This window comes from Hyposmocoma kahamanoa, unplaced genomic scaffold (assembly GCF_003589595.1).
Source record: "Hyposmocoma kahamanoa isolate Upper Pololo Valley unplaced genomic scaffold, ASM358959v1 100021, whole genome shotgun sequence".
NCBI classification, from domain to species: domain Eukaryota; kingdom Metazoa; phylum Arthropoda; class Insecta; order Lepidoptera; family Cosmopterigidae; genus Hyposmocoma; species Hyposmocoma kahamanoa.
In genome coordinates this window covers 13,155,542-13,174,407 of record NW_020653200.1, presented here as the reverse complement: position 1 = coordinate 13,174,407, position 18,866 = coordinate 13,155,542, and the positions used below count along the sequence as shown (strand labels likewise).

At 36.8% G+C, this 18,866-nt stretch overlaps 1 protein-coding gene across 1 annotated transcript in view; it reads left to right on the top strand.

The window, feature by feature from the left end:
- The first annotated feature begins 5,733 nt into the window (after positions 1 to 5,733).
- The window catches only part of LOC113227376, a 50,307-nt gene continuing 37,174 nt past the window's right edge, over positions 5,734 to 18,866 (top strand). The window contains exons 1-3 of the mRNA XM_026460273.1: positions 5,734 to 5,833; positions 17,203 to 17,402; positions 18,434 to 18,538. Of these exons, the coding sequence (XP_026316058.1) occupies positions 5,734 to 5,833; positions 17,203 to 17,402; positions 18,434 to 18,538 (405 nt within the window). The remainder of the gene's footprint in view (positions 5,834 to 17,202; positions 17,403 to 18,433; positions 18,539 to 18,866) is intronic.

The window sequence follows — 18,866 nt, the reverse complement described above, 5'->3', positions numbered from 1 at the left end:
CCCGTCACGAACTACACTCGGGATTGCTGTGTGGCATGCCCCGGCACACATTCGCTTCCCGCAGGTCCGCCCCCGAAACGCTTTTCCCGCTATACCGCGTCTGTGTGGCCTGACCTTTATACATTTGTTAATTATGATATCGACTGTCGCTTTACTGAGATCACTGGAAGCCACTATAAAACTCGACAATGAGTTGGCCAAAGTGTTCGAGCCAATTTCTGGGGTTTCATCGCTGCAAACTGCAAAAGCGTTCTGTTGTCGAGGTCTGCTATTGTATACTTTTGCAAAATGGCCGTTTTTGTCTCAAGTTAAGCAAGTTGCAAACACGACACGAATGTCTTTTAGACTCACAAAAATAGCAGTTGTCGTTCGACGAGGATTGTTTGGGCCCAGAAACAGCATTAATAAATGTGCTAGCAGATGGTTGTTGTAATATTCGTTGTTAGTCTGCGCCATTTAGATGTTTCAGGCTACGAACAACTCTCATTCATTTAAATTTATTTAGTTAAAACCAAACTAGACGCAGTTTGATTGACATGTAACGTACTATGTGTATTTCTTATAAATACACTTTAAGGCATTCACCACGTAGACGTAAGATTTAGATAAAGCTCACTAAGCTTGTTAGCATTAGCAAGCAAGATGGAGCTAAATATTGACTAAATGGACATAAAGATTGCCTTTTTAAATAGGCTATTAGTTAAAACCGTTTACATGAAGCTCAAACTGCAGTTCCAGAAATCTTATACAAGGGTTTTCAAATGCCAGTTATGGTGGAGATCTGGATCGCAAATCCTGAGGTCTTACTATGAACTCTTGTTACAGTTTACTATGGGTTCGTAACGACAAAAAAGCGGATTGGCGATATGCATTTCATGTAACGCTGTCTCACAACGATTAATTTTCTAAGCCGAATCGTAATAAGAGTTCATAGTAAGACCCCTGTATGGCTACGTTTTTACGGCTCAAAGAGGAGCTGCATGCTGGCAGGGCATAAAACAGCGGACAATAGCTCTTTCCACTGCCGAAGCGGAATATGTGGCCTTGCCAGAAACAACGAGAGAGACAGTATTAATAAGAAGACTTAAAAGCAAAGATAATCTGCCCTGAGGAACAGTGCATCACCATATTCATGCCAATATGCTATAGCAATCACAGAGAACTACCAACGCACAAAGCATATTGACCTACGTTATCATTTTGTCAGAGAGGCTGTAGAGGACCATCAGGTAGTAATAAATTACATTGAAACTGTGTGGTATGAAAATGTATGGTTGTAGATGTTTTAACTAAAGCCTTGGTGAAAGGGAAATTCGAACCTGTTTTCCATCCTCTAAAGTATACCTCTGACGATTTTTTTTCCGACCTGACGGGTTTGAGAAGAGCGATTGAGTGAAGAACATTGACCTACCAAAGAATAAATGATTTCTTAATATTAAAGGAGTGTTAAGAAAGAGATCGCATTGTGTGTGCAAGCTTCGTTTGTTAATATCTTGAAATCGGAAGACGTAATCTCTACAAAATTTTCTTGTATCATCAGGCTAATTTAAAATTAGGTACCTATTTTTGGGGTGTTTTACATTCATCATCGATCAGTTACTTATAGGATGGAAAGATTAGTTACATCAATAATATCACATAATCATGTTTGTACACTCTTTGTACTAAATGTGTTCACTCAATATTTACTAGCTGCCGGTTACCATAAGCTTATGAAACTCCTCCAGCTCTATCAATAAATGAGAAAACTTGAAGAAAATCGATTTAATATTATAACAAAGATTTTTATTACTTTTTCTTTCTTTTAATATACTATATGACGTAGAAAATCACGACATGAAGGAGAGTTATTGCGTGAGGCGCACTATAAGTTTCCGGAATGAATAAGAAAAAAATACTATAAATGGTCAGAATTGAATTTATTGTTACTCAAAATATTCTCCGTTAGCATTAATGCACTTTCTCATACGAATGAACCAATTTTGAAAACATTTATGCCACTCCTCCATGATAATCTCTGAAAGTATTTTTCATACTCTACGACAGCCTCTTAAGGTGATGAAAATCGTTGACCGCGTAACAGGTTCTTAATTTTTGGAAATAAATAAAAGCCACAAGGTGCCAGGTCGGGACTGTACGCGGTATGACTCATAAGGTCAACGTTGTTCACCTTCAAAAATTCACTTGTCTGTCTGGCGGTGTGAGAACTGGCATTATAATGGTCCAAGATGATACGGCGTTTACGGTTATTTTTACGGAGTTTGTCAATAGCTTCCAGCAAACAAATGGTTGTGTACCAATCACTATTCGTGGTACAACGATTCTCCAAAGCAACAGTAGCCACGTGTCCAGTTTTATTTAAAAAAGAAGCAATCATCCGCTTAGAGGCACTTTGCATGTGCGCCGCTTTGGTTGGTTTCGACTCATCTCGAAAGACCCAGACGCTCGATTGCTGTTTTTTTAGGATTGTAACCATAAATCATGTTTCGTCACCCATTACTATGTCCCACACCAAATTTGACGCCCCTTCGTTAATCTGATAAGCATGGCATTGCACCAAGAGACGCGATCAGTTTTTTGAGCCTCAGTCAAATTGTGTGGGATCCACCGAGAGCACCGTTTTTTTACACCCAAATGTTTGTGTAGTATTGATTGTGTTTGCCTTTGCTTAAAGTTGCCCGAATACTTAGAGGATGGAAAAAAAAAGCCCGAATCTCATGGTATGTGACATGCCTATCTGTTTTGATCATACGGCGCACAGCATCGATGTTTTTGTTGTTCATAACAGTGGACGGGCGACCATCACGAAATTCGTCAGTGAGATACACACGACCGTGCTTAAATTCTGCAAACCAGCTATAAATAATCGTCTTGCATGGTGCTTCTTCGCCAAAAGCAGTTTGAAGCCGAGTGAAGCTCCGCTGAGCTGTTAAATTACACTTAAAGTCGTAGAAAATACTAAATATGCACTAAATCTATGCGGCCACCAGTGTCAGTTTTTTAATGGTTTTAGAATAATATAAAATTTTGGCGATTATCGCCAGTGTCAGTTGAGTGAGATGTCTATGTTTTTTCTATCCTGGAAGGTTTTAGGCTTAGAGGATGGAAAAAAATAGTTTTAGGAGACGACAATAATTTTATTTTAAAGTGACTCTCATAATCCCATGAGCCGGTAATGTAAAAAAAAGATTGAACACCTTTGCTCTGACAATAATTGGGTGTGATAAAATAAATTACAATATTATTTAGGAGACCTACTCAGTTCAGCGCTATGTGTATATGAGAATTTTAAAATTAATTACTTTAATCTCCTGCCTACTCCTTTAGAGACCTTTTTTTTTTACAGTATTTTTATGAAACTTTCAGGAATTGTTGTTAATATTTTAGAAAGTATGCGAAAAATATTGAAAAAAATATTTGTGTACGGCACTATATTAAGATGTCCATTCAAAATTTTGAATGGTTGTAAGTGGACTAATTAGCAATTAAGTTACAGGAATAATTGAATAAAATATTACTTATTGAAAAATCAAAACACAAATTGTACCTATTACATATAAACTTAAGAAATGAATAAAAAATAAGTATTTCTTATGAAAAAACAAGATATTACTTCTATCATTTAGACGTTATTACTATATAATCTAATTTACAAAATTTTTTAAATTGTAAATGTAAGAGATGTAATGTGCATGTAAGAGATTAACATAAACATATTTATTCTAACTTTCAGCCCCGTGAAATTCGATGAAACAGTTTCTGTTTGGCACAAAACACTGACAAATCTCAGATTTTTTACAGTTTTTCTTATTACAACCAATTTTTTTCAGCTTAACTGTTTTAAACTGTTATGCCTTTAATTCCCTTATAGTCAAATAGAGACACCTTCCGTTTTCAAAATTTATGTTCTATTTGTACAGTCAACAAAAATAATATTGTCATCGATATACCTACTGCTGGTAGAGACTACATAATGCCCATTTCGTGGTATCTATCGGCAAATAGGCGGGTTGCAAACACTAAATTCAGGCTCAAACTTGTGTTCGACCAATTATCTTGCTTGTCATTAGCTTTCTGGCAACTGAGGACCTGTAATCAGAGTGAAGGTTGGAAGGATGGGTAACACGTCTACGTGAACGCGATATGGATCTCAGATGTCTTCTCGATCGCGACGGTAATGATGATGAACTGGCGAATACTTCCGAATTATCGGAAAACGCTGGAGAAGACACAACAGCATCCGATATATCGCGCTGTTATTACAATAGTGTTATAACTTAAAATATTTGAAATTTAAGATTATAGTTGGGGAACGGTTTTCACGCCAATGAAACCGTTGTTAAAATATTGTAAGAAACAATTAAAAGATATCTACTTAACTCAAAATGAGATAAACTTTTTGTGAGCCAGTTCTGAATAAAAAAAACAGCCCTGGTCAAAAATAGGATATTATTATTTCCCTTTTATTTTTAAACATATTTGGCAAGCAGGAAATTGTATGCGTTTGTGGAATAAACTTTAACCTACACATGTTCTTTTCTAAATCTTTCACAGGAAGAGAATAATTAGTTTTTCATCGACTTTAAAAGAATACCCTTTTCGAGTTAATACATTTTTATATTCACATTCGATATGTGCTTCGTCACTTCGTCGTTCGTTAGTTTGATTGCGATTCGGTGGCCTATATTCAAGATCGTCATCGGAAACGTCACCATAAAACAATCTTGGAGTCATTGAACGTCTTTAATTCTAGTATTTCATTATCTAATCTGTCAAATCATAATCTATCATAACTTAAGAAAAAAATATATAAGTTGAAAAATATACGTATAATATTTGAAAGATTTGATTATGTACTCTGTAAAGAACATGTGCAGGCATACTTACATCTTATATCATATTCTTTGCAGAGGACATAAAGTTTGTTAGGTTATTTGTCGCTAAGTATTTTTTTTTTCTGAAAAATATTTATCTACATAATTAATTTATTAATTAGACAAGTCATTTAGGGACATATATTGCTTAATTTATTAAACTTTGAAATCATGTAGACTGACTAACTTAGACTCGCACAGACGCATTCTTGCACTGGCTCCGTCAGATGCTATTTAGAAAAAAATACAGATAACAGAAGACCTTTATCTATTGCTTTGACAACTTAATAACTTACTTATGGTATTAAAAAAAATAGTAAGCTTGCCACCTTTAGTTACGTCAGGAGAATTTTTGGATTTCTATGTACTCCTCGGAGTACAAATGTAGGTAGAAGGTTAAGCATTACAAATATTGGACAGCGTGTTTCAACAATGACCATTAAAACCGTAAAAAAGTGAGATGTCAACTCCTATTTTTACATTTCGACATTTCTCCCAGGATGGAAAAATATAAGCTTTTCTCCTATGATTCAATTTCTGAATTCAATTCTAATTTCGTTAATATTTTCTTTTGCATCATTTATGAACATCAAGCTGGTTATATATACTCTTAGAGGATGGAAAAAAAGTCTAAGTATATACGCGATGTTTATGGACAACGTCAGTCATGTTAAAAATAACCATAGATATAAGATTTGAATAAACGTAGTGCTTAAATTCTCTTTGAATTTAAATCAAACGTTGGATTTTGAACTGTCGTTGTTTGGTACATTTCGACGCTATATTTTAATTATTTTGTAGCTAATCATTTTAAACAGCGTTGTGTTTACTTAAAAAATAATCATACAAAGACATTAGAATGTTGTCGGCGGCGAAGGTACGCATTCATGGGATGCAAGATGAAAATTGGGTGATAAAGGACAAGATCAACCAATACCGGGGCCTAATTAAACTGTACGGTAAGAATTAAAGATTTCTAACTAAACCTTATACAGTATAGGGTCATGTCACATTATATCCTTCAAATTTTATGATTTCTATACGTATTGTGTTTTTGACGACCCCGGATTGGTGAACAGGCCTCGAGATCGTTTTCCAGTGGGACCATTTTTGACGACTTACTTTTCTAAGTATTACTGTTGTAGCTGTTCTAGGTAACGCGCCCCGGATAAATTTAATTACTCTGATGCTCATAGGACAAAGAACTTAGTAGTTTATATTATAAATGTTACTGTTTTTAGGTCCTCCCCCCATGAGACCCCCGGTATCACTTATGACAATTTCATTAATATTTTTTATTTCACGCTATCTCAATGCGTTCGTTTGATCTAATATTAAGTCACGTTGCATTACTTAATACATTAACGATTGGTAATAATGTGGGTATTTTTCATTGGCGCATGAGTATGCAATGGAAACCCTTACTCGAAATTGAACCTTTATGCAAATGCCGACATGGTGAATTCTCGAAGAGGTAATTATTGTTTCAAAGTTACTTACTACCTACCTGGGCTTTGTGTTTTTCAAATAGGAAGGATGTTAATCTTTTGTTTTTTGATATTATTATAAAATTAACGAAATAAAATTCATTTGTAGTAGTTTTTCCTACCATTTCTTTCTGTGCCATAGGTGGTACTTTGGGCACTCAAGTCTTAAAACATGTATCTTTATAGCGTAGATAGTTGGTGAATTAGTGGTGATGTTAGTCAATTTGAACGAGTCTGGGTTTGATGATATTCTTTAAGAAGAAGAAGAGACTTAAATGTAGCAAGGAGACATTCGAGAGGAGGTCATTCCTAGGTCAGTTGACGGCAATGAGTGGAAATCTTTTGATGGTGAACCGCTTTTTTCCTTTCGCATGTCAATACGACGAAAAGATCACTCAACCGTCAGCAGCCTTGGAATAGAACAAATATGTTTTCGAAAATTCATTAGAAGAATCGTTTGAAAATCCACTACTACTTGACTCAGTCACTGTGCCAACCCCCATATATTTTTTAAATATATCGACCCGTCATTTTGTGAAACAATGTCTTATCGATAATATTTGACTAATATTTAACTAATACTAATATTTAGTCAGCCTAAACCAGATTGAAAGATCTTTAAATACTAGTCCGAGAAGAAATAAGAATATTTATTATCTTGTCAATGGCAATAGGTATTTTAGAACTTCCTCGTATTCTCATATTTTGGCTTCAGATACAATAGTAGCTCTTGTAGGTACCAGATATTTTCAATAGAGATCCAATATCAAAGTCGTTGATGATTAGTTAGTTACTTATGCAATGAAAGAAATACACAAATTTAAAAAAAATCGTCCAGTTGTTTCTGCGATGCCATTGAAAAATATTGTGAAGAAAACCAATGGGACGAGAATGTAGCAATTGACGAGCAGATGACAATCCAGATCCAGATTATAATCCACTGGGAAATGTAATTTCCCATTCACTGGGAAGTAAACATTTAATCTATGGCAATCAAATGCCATTTCTGGAGTTTTGTTCAAGCTAACACTCGCAGTAACTCTGAAAGCGATTTAGAGCCTGAAGGTGTAGATACTGTAACTCTGACTTCAAACCGAAAACGTAGGCTAGTGGAACCTGTTCCCCATGTTTTAAGAGGTTGATTGGAGGTCAACACCACCTTTGGAACTAAAGTGTATAACTTGATGTACCTACTATTGACTGTACAAAAACAAATCGGTCTAAATGTAAATGTGTGGATGCACTACACTGACTTTTGCGAAATGTTCAGAATATAAAATATCCTTGTCTAACAAGGCTACTGATATTTATTATGAATGTCATCCCCAGAAAAAACTAAAAATGTTTAAATTTCTCTTTGAAAAGCAGTAAACAATAAACACGTTTATTACATTTGATGCAATTTTTTAAACACTCAAGGAATGTACTGAAGTACCTACTTCAATTTTTTAACGAATGGCGCGTGTGGCGAGTCACGCTAAGCCCTCAATGCACTCTTACAAAAGCGAATATGTGCATCCGTACACGGCGCGCGTTGGCGTGCACACATATAAGGTGTGCAGCTACGTTTTACGGAGTTGTCACACTTGTAGTTATTCTACCATGGTAACACCCAAGAGAAGCGAATCAAATTGATTCGCTCTGGACCTTTTGGAGGGAAAAGTGTCGTTTTTATTTTGACTTTCAATTATTTTGTGAAATCTAGTTTAAAGTGGAATAGGACAGTGCTATTGTGCCTTAATCGAAGATTAAAACGCGAAATTATACGAATCTGGAACTAAAATCCGTATCGGCCCGTTCTAAGGAATCCCGAGTCAATCCAAACACGCCGCCTCAAATTGCCTATCCTCTTTGTGGCGGCCATATTTACAGAAAAACTTATTTTTATGTTTTCGGCTGAAGGACTTTGTTTCCATGGCCAGCAATAAATGAAAAAAAAGCGAATCAAATGAAATACGTACGAATAAAAAATGTATAGGACGTTGGCGTGTCGACCGTGTCATTATGTTACATTTATAAATAGTTTAACAGCTTGGGACATAGTCTTTTAGCCAACCTTATTAGATATTGTTATAATAATTATAATAATGGACTCGTAATGAATAAATTATAAAAGAAGTAGTGGATAGTAAGTAAGATGATTAGACCTATTTTTTTAAATAATCCCAATAGTTGGATATCTACCATTTGAAGCATAGACATCATAGCCATGCATAATTATTGTGTTGCCAGTCATTTATTATGTTCGAACGATAATTTTGAGTGGTAGACGTGATAAATAAATAAATTCTCGTTAATTTTTTAGTGAATTCGCCGTATTTCTTTATTCAAAAATATATGGTAGTACTTGAGACATCTTTGGGCCCAAATTGTATGGAAGAAAAAATGGAACCAATATTGAGAAACTGATACTGTCTTTCCAGCCAAAAAGAATCATCAAAATCGGTTCACAAATACTCGAGTAATGACGTAACATACACACAAAAAATAGTCGAATTGTGAATCTTGAATTGTGAAAGGGTTTTGTTTGGTTCTTTTACGGAACAGTGTGTTGTGAACTATGTGGATAGCAGCTTCATTATCCTTTAGTTTAAACATGCCATCCATTTCAGTTAACTTGCTTGAATATCCTCTGTAGCCACACCAGCTCAGGTGAGGCCTCATTTGCGGCAAAAATATCTGCCTTTGTAAATGATATTCCTACGAATGCCTGTCGCTGATCAAATCATGAAATAGCTCCCCTTGCATGTAAACAGGTTACGCTTGTGATTGAGTGTGCTATTGTTGAATTTCCTTTGTGATCAGCATCACTACAGCCAATAATAGCTCTGTCGCCATTTTGGTAACTGATGCCACATGATACTGTATTTTTTGTGTATCTAAGTATCCGCTTGATTTGTATCCAATTTGCTTTTGCTGGATTCTCTTGGTTTCTGAGAACTACTCCAAAAGCGTAAACTATACCAGGGCAAGTACCGACTACATGATGAGCTACAGCTCCAATCAGTTCTCGGTTTGGATATTTGTGGTTGCTCCAATCTGAATCTCCCTCTTTCAAATCAGATGTAAATACTCTATATATCTAATATAATATAAATAACATAATCTTAAAAGGCTTAGATACATTTCTTACTCTACTTGGATTGCAATCACTAATTTCAAATCTGTAAAGTACCTTCTTTGTAAATGATTCTAGATTTATGAATTCCCACGCTTGTCTATTTGTATTCCTAGGTAAAACGAGACAAGCTTCTTTGTCATATTTGGATGAATGTTGAGGACGTTTATTTACTCTTCCGCCAGTTTCTTATCTTTAGTGGTCACAAGCCCATCATCTTCGTATAATTATGATTTCCTGAGCACTGATACTTAAAAGTGCTCTTTCTATTGTAAGGATCATTACGTGGCGTAAAGTTACGTCATATCCCTGACCATTCCGTGGCTTAAAATATTTTACCTCGAGTCTGAAAGTGAGTGTCTCTCAAATCTTTGCGATTTAGAGCTCTTAATGGCACTACAACTGTTATGGACAGGCGTGGACTTACCATCAGGCGCACGACTTGCGCGTCCCGTCACTTGGTATCATAAAAAAAAATAAAAAACGTACGAAATTACACCCAACGATGTTTATTATCTTCACGTGTATTTTAGGTAGACATTTGTTGGTGGGAAAAGTTGTGTGGCTAGGTAGCAGTCCTTACAGTTGATTGGAACATACTATTCTGTATCATGTCCTGAGTAGCAAGCGTGGAGAACAGGCTTCTCTTAAGTGAAGGTACTAAGCGCACTCCTTTCCTCTTTTCAGTCGTTTGACTTTGATTCAGTAACCACGGTGCCTGTACCTACAGGAATCACTGTGCCCCTGATGCAGTCATGACTTAGTGATCTGATTCAAAAATTTTGGAAGTCTCGAATTATGCCTTCCTACTACCTTCTACCACCTTCTACCGGTTACTTGCCTGGCAGCTCCACTGTCAACGAATTGGTTATTCCGTTCTTATTCCTGTGCGCATGCCATTAACCATAAGCGTGATGGTCTGGAGCTGAGAAGCTGACGCGTTACTTGCTGTTGTGGGTGTGGGTGGCTTTCTGTCCTTCAACCATTTCCTACAGTTGCACACCTCATCTTAGAACAGTAGTAGTCACAACTAGTGTGAGCACATATAATCCTCCTGAAGAGATTGCTAACTTGTTCAAAACACAATTTCGGGCGTCTACGCTCGTAATGTCTGATGGTCGGAATATTGATGCTGAGACCAACAACCGTGCAGCTAAATCACTATGTTTGACTGCTAAGGTTGTTGGAAAGGTAGTAAAGAACTTAATATCTATAAATCTATAAAATAATTTAGTATCATATAAAAAAAAAAGTTGAGTTTAGGTCAGAGCTATCGACCGAATGCGCTGTTATATGTAACTCCGGTACACGCTTGTTTACTGGATTTATCAAAAGCATTCTGACTCATAGATTATGATGTTTTATGGAACAAGATCAGCAAAATCATGTTGATTTTTTCTTGTAATCGCGGCAGAAATATGTAAAGTGGCAGTACTTCTCTGGAAGAACACTTTCACAAGGAGCTACTAAAAAAAGCCAGGAGAACGTACGGGCTTAGATAAGGAGGCATCATCTCGCCTAAGCTATTCAACTTATATGTGAATGAACTGATAGTGGAACTCGGCAGCCAACGTGTCAATTGTTGGATTGATGGTGTCTGCGTAAATAATCTAAGTTACGAGTACGTAGACGATTTGGTGCTGTTAGCTCGCACGGCTGGGTCGGTTATGTTAAACTGCTGTCAAAAATATATATTGCTGATGAAGAACATATAATAGGCCATAGAAATATTTCTCCCGGCCCGGGAATCGAACCTGGGACCTCAGCGTGGCAGTCCCGCATAGTAATCGTTCGGCCACATAGGCAGTTATCATCTAGTTTGTTATTGATGAGTGCAAGAAGAGCGATCCTATTAATAGCTAAATTGTAAACAGCAATATGAGTGTCACCACCTTCTGGCTCGAGTACTGGTTCTCGTACCTTGCCCTCGCATACTTCAAGCACTTGGTCGCTGCTGAGCAGTATTGAGACCTTGTGCCTCCAGGTAGGTAAGTTTCTTCCATTGAAATAAGTAATTTGAAACTTCGTTGATATCAATTCCTATTCCTACCATCTTGTTGGTATCAGTAACTTAACAAAGTTTACGCAATAAATGTGAAATGCAATGTGCCCACCAATTTAGTTTTTGACATCTGTTCTATGTTATTGTCATCTTATTGTATTCACGCAGGATCGTTAATTAATTATCTAGTTTCAACTCAAATGTGTTGTCCTAAATGCAATGGTGCAAGTTTCACACTGTTAATGTCAAATTTGTTTGTAAATAACTTATGAAATAAATACATAAATAATAATTACAACAACGGGTAAGTAATTGAGGTGATGTATGGCACATTATTTTTATCACTACTACTGAACTGGACAATAGTGCTTACATACATACAAACGCATCCTAAACGCTAATAATTGAACAGTAGTTTTACAAAAACTTGTTAAACTTTTGCTTTGCGAAAGGTTTATCAGTGGATTAGTGGCTTTACAGGACTTAGGGTAGTTTTCGCAGGGTAACTGACATAAACTCGGAGTACAAAAGTTTGGTAGGTATGGCCCAATTCCCATAAACCGTCATTATTTTAGGTTTAGGTAAGCATAACTACACGAACAAATGAAACAGCTTCTCCAATCAACGCCGACACCTAACGAACTACATGTGTTTGAAGACATGAAAAATACCATTTAGGTAATACTATTTGAAAGGGCTCAACTCGGACAGTTCGCTTTGCAAGTTTGGTCTATAAGTATTCAGGAAATACATAAGCACAGAAGCTTCATTCTTTACACCGTAAAAAGGAAGTTCCTTTATTTAGGTATTTCTCTCAATTAAATTAGCACCATCAAATAGACGAATGATTAGAACTATATAGTTCTATTGGTTCTAGAATATAGTTATTATAGTTCTATTGGTACTTAAACAATTACGCACAAAATACGTAATAACTCAAAAATCCTATACGTAATGTATATTTTGATGCAAATATGTAAGTTATGTTAAATAAGTTAGGTGGTACCCTACATATTTGTGAGTGAAAGGAGCGCTTTATTACTCTAAGGTTGACATAAGTGATTGATGAATTGGTTTGGGTTTTTACTTTATATTGATTCCCTTCGTCGCTTTCTAAGAAACTTGCGACCAGGTGTGATGCGCCTAGGTAAAAACCCCAGGGGGTATTTTCTATGAGTAATTAAACGTTATGTAAAGACCACAGACATATACCTAGATAGACGCCGCAAGTACAGCAATTTGTACGAAAACCAAGCGTGCTACATTTTTTGTACCCACTATGACGTCACAAGAACTGTTTAGTGATGGAAACCTCCTTCCGCTTGCCTAAATCGATTCATTGAACGGAATACGCATAAACATGCGTACTCCGTATACTGCCTCCGTGGTCGAACGGTTACCACGCCGGATTGCCACACAGAGGTTCCAGGTTCGATTCCCGGGCCGGGAGAAATATTTGTGTAGCCTACATTTATTTCTCTCGTGGGATTGGGTGTAATTTGTGGTTGTCTATGTGTGTGTCCATGGCACCCGCGACGCAGGGTTTCCTAGTGCGGGGCTATGTTGAGTGTGTGTATTCCATTCAATAAATTTATTCTAAATATAATAATTTTTGTTCAAGTCTTTGTTGATTACAAGTAGTCGTAATATTAATATAGTAAAAAAATACTATAATAAGATAAGAACAATTTTTATTCGTCTTCAAATATTAAATTTATTGTCCTTCCAATAAAATGAGCTTATTATATAACATCTTTTTGTAATAGATGATCTTATCGATTAACTTAAATAATGAAAACGCACGTCAATATATGAACTTGCAACTGTTGGTAATTGATGAAATTGATGAATGGAAAGACAAATGAAAATGTTCATCATAATCTTCATCATCATATCAGCCGGAGACGTCCACTGCTGAACATAAGCCTCCCCCAAAGATTTCCAGACCAGCCGATCGGACGCGACGTGCATCCATCGGTTACCCGCCGCCCTTACCAGGTCATCCGTCCATCTAGTATCCCACTGAACGCCTTCCGGTTTGTGGTCTCCATTCAAGAACCTTTCTGCCCCAACGGCCGTCAGTTCTACGAGCTATGTGCCCTGCCCACTGCCACTTCAACTTGCTAATCCTTCGAGCTATGTCGGTGACTTTCGTTCTTCTACTTCTATTGAAAATGTTACTGCTGACAAAGTATGATGAAATATCATTAATCAGAAGAGGTTTACTTAATGACGGCCTGGTGTGAAATTTTTGTGATTTGTTTATTATTTCTCGAATTTCTAACTCTGCTACTCTGCATATTTTGAAAGCATCTTTAAGTGGGATAAACTAGACCACCTTCGTCTTCGAAAGCGGCGAACTCATACGTATGACCAATTCCAGGTTTTTGTAAAGACAGCGCACTGTTAATTCTTTGCATTATATATTTTTTGTGTATTACTCGTACTATTTTCTTTACTCGTACTAGTTTCCTTAACTACCTAGAGTAACTGATGACTAGATATAATATGTCCCTACAAAATGTATGGTAAACAGTTTTTTGCGATTTCTGACATTTCGAGTACTCTTACCTCAGTTAGTCCCATAGAAAATATTGATCCTTACCATAAACCGGATCGAATGACATGAAAAAAGTTTTATATAAATTGCCTTTTATCTTGCTGACCATTTTTTCAAAATCTGTGAATGCCAATCAATATATCTTCAAAATTCATGGATAGTCTTCTAGAGCCGTTTTCCTGTAACTAGAACGAATAAGGTAGCCGACCTTGCTGCCCCGTCTCAAATTCACACCTGTATATATGCATCTTCTGATTACAAAATCATTTGCCCGTGGAAGGAAATGTCCCTATTTTTTATACGTTTACCCACAGTTATGGTGCTTTTGCAGTTTATAATGGCACAATTATGCAGTTTTCGCGTTTTCGACTGGTGTATATAACTACGATAACGGTCGAGCGCGTTCTGAAGTGTAGCAGCGGCAAGTAAGTGAATGTCACTTACTTTGGGCACGCGAAGTACTTACACTTGCGGCGTCTATCTAGATATATGTCTGCGGTAAAGACGTTCACTGAAATAGTTTTAACATTTAAATAATAGCATTTTTAAGTTGACCAAGGAATCAATAGGTACGTATTGTCGTAAAACAATGTGTAAGTATAAAGTGCAATAATAAAGATCCACTAAAACGTGATACTGACAGAATTTTTTTTTCTTTAATGTCAGCGTGTTCTTATTACCTGCTGTACTATTTTTCATTTGATCTCCTTAATTTCTGTTATAAAAAAGGCACCTATTAAAAATGCATTGCATAAATTCTGAAAGTACACAATTACAAAATAATGTTTTCACTTCTAATGCTCTTAAAGTTTGTATTTATGCTGGGTGTAAGCTGTATAAAATAGGATTTTATGCTCTAGTGCATAAAATAAAATCGTCGTTTAAGACCGAGACAATGACGCCTGTGCTAACAGCTACCCACACTAGAACTTTATAAAATAAAGTTTTACATTTAGGGAGGTTTTATAGTCACGCGTTTCGGCAGCGCCGTCGGAGCGCGCGCGTTCGGATATATGGGGGTAGTTAGTAGCGTTTCAAACTCGCGCGGTTGGGCAGCGCCGTTCGTTGAACGCGTCCTATTCGCGCGGCGCGGTCGAACCGCGCGCCGCTCGTGCGCTTCTACGGCCATAGTGCGTTTTAGTCTGACGCCGTTGAGACGCGCCGTTAGGTTCTGTTGTGTACAAAATGAATTACATCGATACGGGACGAGTAATTGACGAAGTGCGAATTAGAAGATGTTTATGGGACCCGGCCGATGATTTTTATAAGAATAAGGACGCAAAAAATAAAGCCTGGGAAGAAATTGGAAAGGAATGATGTTACGTGTTCGCCTCTCAGTAACCTTGTAGCGTTATAAGGATCAACACCTACTGTTCTTCGACGTTGTTGTTGCCTTTTTTTCCATAAAAAGTAAATAGCCAGTACTCTAACCGCATTGCCGTTCATTTTGTACACGACTGTCTCACAGCAGCTAAACGCGCCGTACTAATGTCGTTTTATAGTGCACCGCTGTTCAAACGCGCGCTGTCCAACAGCGCGCTACCCAACGGCGCGTCTAGCCGCGTGACTATAAAACCAGCCTTATTTTTTAATCCGTGTTATATTACAAAATTAAAAAAGTAGGCAATAGTAATTCTAATAAGTTATAAGAAATGGAAATGCATAAAAAATAAAAGCTTGTAGAATATAACTGAACATTATGTAGTCCGACCTGAGTCACGTGTAGAATTGACATTCAATTTCAATTAAATAATCGTTTATTTGTAATATTGCTGTTTCATTTCCTCGCAATCGAATTGAAAAGCAGAGTGTATAACTCGTTCATAAAACCCATTTTACCCTCGACTTGAGTATCCACATGTACTCGTCTCGGGTAAAATGACGCGTTTTGTGCACTTGTTGTACAATCTACTATTTTTGTCCCTTGGTACACTTAAATGTTGACTGTATGAAGTCTGTATACAATGTACACCCTTTTCCCATAGGGGTAAGCGAGAGCCACTTGGTACCATTCTGACATACATTATGTCGTCTCTCCGACAACATCAGCTTTCATACATGCCTGGCCTGTGAAATCTCTATGATAAAGAAGGTTGCATTTTTTAAACAATATTCGACAAACTTTGTTGCTAAGTATGTAGTACGCAAAAAAGGAAAGGTCTTCAAGGTCCCAACGTTGTAAAAGTGCCCACGAGGCCTTTTGACTTTCGTAAAAGTTTTATTCGATTTCTACTCGTGTAAAGGGATGAAGCAGGAATAATATATAGGTTTTTAGCAGAAGGTTGAATATTATTATAATACTGTATTGAATCAAGTGAACATCACTAATCGTAAAATTTGACCAAAAACAGGGCGAAGGAGCCGTCCGTCTCATGACATTAAATGCATTATTCCAAAGTATCCTTCGATATTCATAGCCTACTAAGGAAGTACTTGAAATGTACAGCACCAAGTAATAGACGCAATATATTACGAATCACGCAGCATACACTCGTTTGCATATTTGTTTTCTCGAAACTCATTTAGAGAAAATAATTGATTTTAAAATACATATATTGAGCATATTCTGATTGTGGAAGGAAACGTCTCCGTTTATTTATTTTCTCACAGAGCTGCGGTGTTTTTGCAGATCTAATGGCACAAGCTTTTCTCGTTTTCGATTGCTGTTTAACTATGTACTATAACGGACGAGCGCGTTCTGAGGCGTAGCTGCGGCCTCTAAGCGTTTATAGCTTACATTGGGCACGCGAAGAATGTACCTGCACTTGCGGCGTCTATTTAGATATATGTCTGTAGAGTGAAGACTATTTCACGCTAGAACCTCGTTTCTGTATCTGTCACGTTAAAGTTACAGCTCCTATACTAGTGCTAAAAGGTACATTTAAGGTAATTAATTCTAGCTACGATGCAGAAAAAAATTTGTAATATTCAATTCACGATTTTTTCTTCTTATTCAACACGGAATAAGCTGACCGAACGTTTAAATTAAGTTTTTCGTAATCGCAGGTAGACACACCATGTTTCAGATGTATTTACAAACATTTCCTAGTAAAAGGGTAGCAAAAAACAGTGTACTTCAATAACTAAGCACATTTTTTAGGATTATTTCTTTTTATTATATTACAAAGATGTACAATGAAAATGGTGCCTGTTACTGTCAGAACGTGACCGCAAGATCCATGAAGGAGACTTGGCCAAACAGAAGCGACGATACTCCCGTGATATTCGGCAGCTGCGCAAGGACATCTCAACCAAACGCGATGAGCTAGGGGTGGTGGTGTACGGAGACAAGCAATTCCTCAGAAACGCCTTCCAGGAGCACCGCCGACTGCAGCTCATGTATATGAACAGTCAGGCCGATGTTAGTTAAAATCTTTAAATATTTCGTCTATACTTAAACATGTTGTAATATGAAATTACATCTTTTTTAATAATACCAAGTGACGAGACGAATAAGTCGTGCGCCTTGTGGTAAACGACACGCCTAACCGTAACAGTTGCAGTGCTACGCAAGGTTTTCAATCGCAAAGATCTTAGGGTCACTGCCACTGCGCCCGTCACCCAGCGACATAGATTGACTAGTCTCGTGTGTCTGTAATTTCACCAGTACTCTTAACCTTCCAAACCGGAACGCAGTAACGCTCATGTTACTGCTTGGCGGCAGAAATAGGTAGTGTGGCAGTAGTTTCACGGACGAAGTCATTTACAAGTAGCTCTATTTCTACTAAAATGTAACAATAATGCACATTTTGGTATAGTAGTGCTGTCAAAAACCGGAACAGGAATGTTTAATAACAGCGACAGCAGTTCTTTATTATGGTATAAATAAAATTACGCCTTTATAGAAGTTCACTCCAGACGGTGTACATAATGTGCCGTGCAATATGTACAGTTCAGCTCTGTTTACTTTGACTACCATTTATTGTTTCTCTTATGAAGAGTCGTTATACAGAGAAATCTATTTAAAACATGTGTTTCCGCGTGGCTGTTGTATATACCTACCAATATTAAATTATTATGGAAATGGTTGAGTTTTTGTTCATTATTATACGAGGTAATTATTTTCAGTAATGTCATAAGTCTTCTAACTGAATGAAATATAAACCAACAAAGATTGCTCTCTGCGAATGCTGGAATAGCAAACTCGTAACTTACTGCGATGAATTTTTAGTTTAACTATTAAACATAATTTGGTTATCTGTGAGCATAATTGCACTTTTACTTATGAACGGGAAAACAGAAAACTGAACATTTGAAAACTTTCGTTCTCGGACTTTTATTTGCACGTACAAGATTTTCATAGAATAAATTTCAGAATTCCAATTTTATCTTATGTATACTTTATCTGTATACTTAATGAAATTTTCACATTGTTGCGACCTTTTATTGCAGAAAGTACTGGAAAGTATACACCAAGAAAATTTTAACAAGAGAAAGAAACTGGACAGAATCAGATTCATAAAGAAGAAAAAGATGGAGACATTTCGACAATCGCAGGTAGGTCTCTAAGTGTTTTTTTGTTGCTTAAAACTTTGATGAATGAAAACTTATACCAAGAACTATTTATCATAATAACGAAAGGTGTCGATCGCGACCTATTGGTTCCATTTTACGTATAAGTCCAATCGCTAAGCGGTGATTTAAATCGGTAGGTATCAATATGCTTAACCTTCTTTCCTCACTTTTATTCAAGCAATAGTGTGCCATAGTGAATCAGCACATTCTGTTCACCAACAGTTTTCTGCTGAAATATGCAGTGGTAGTGTTTATTTTGGAAATGGACGAGTAAATCAATTAGTAAAATGGGTTCGGTGCGCTGGCCTTT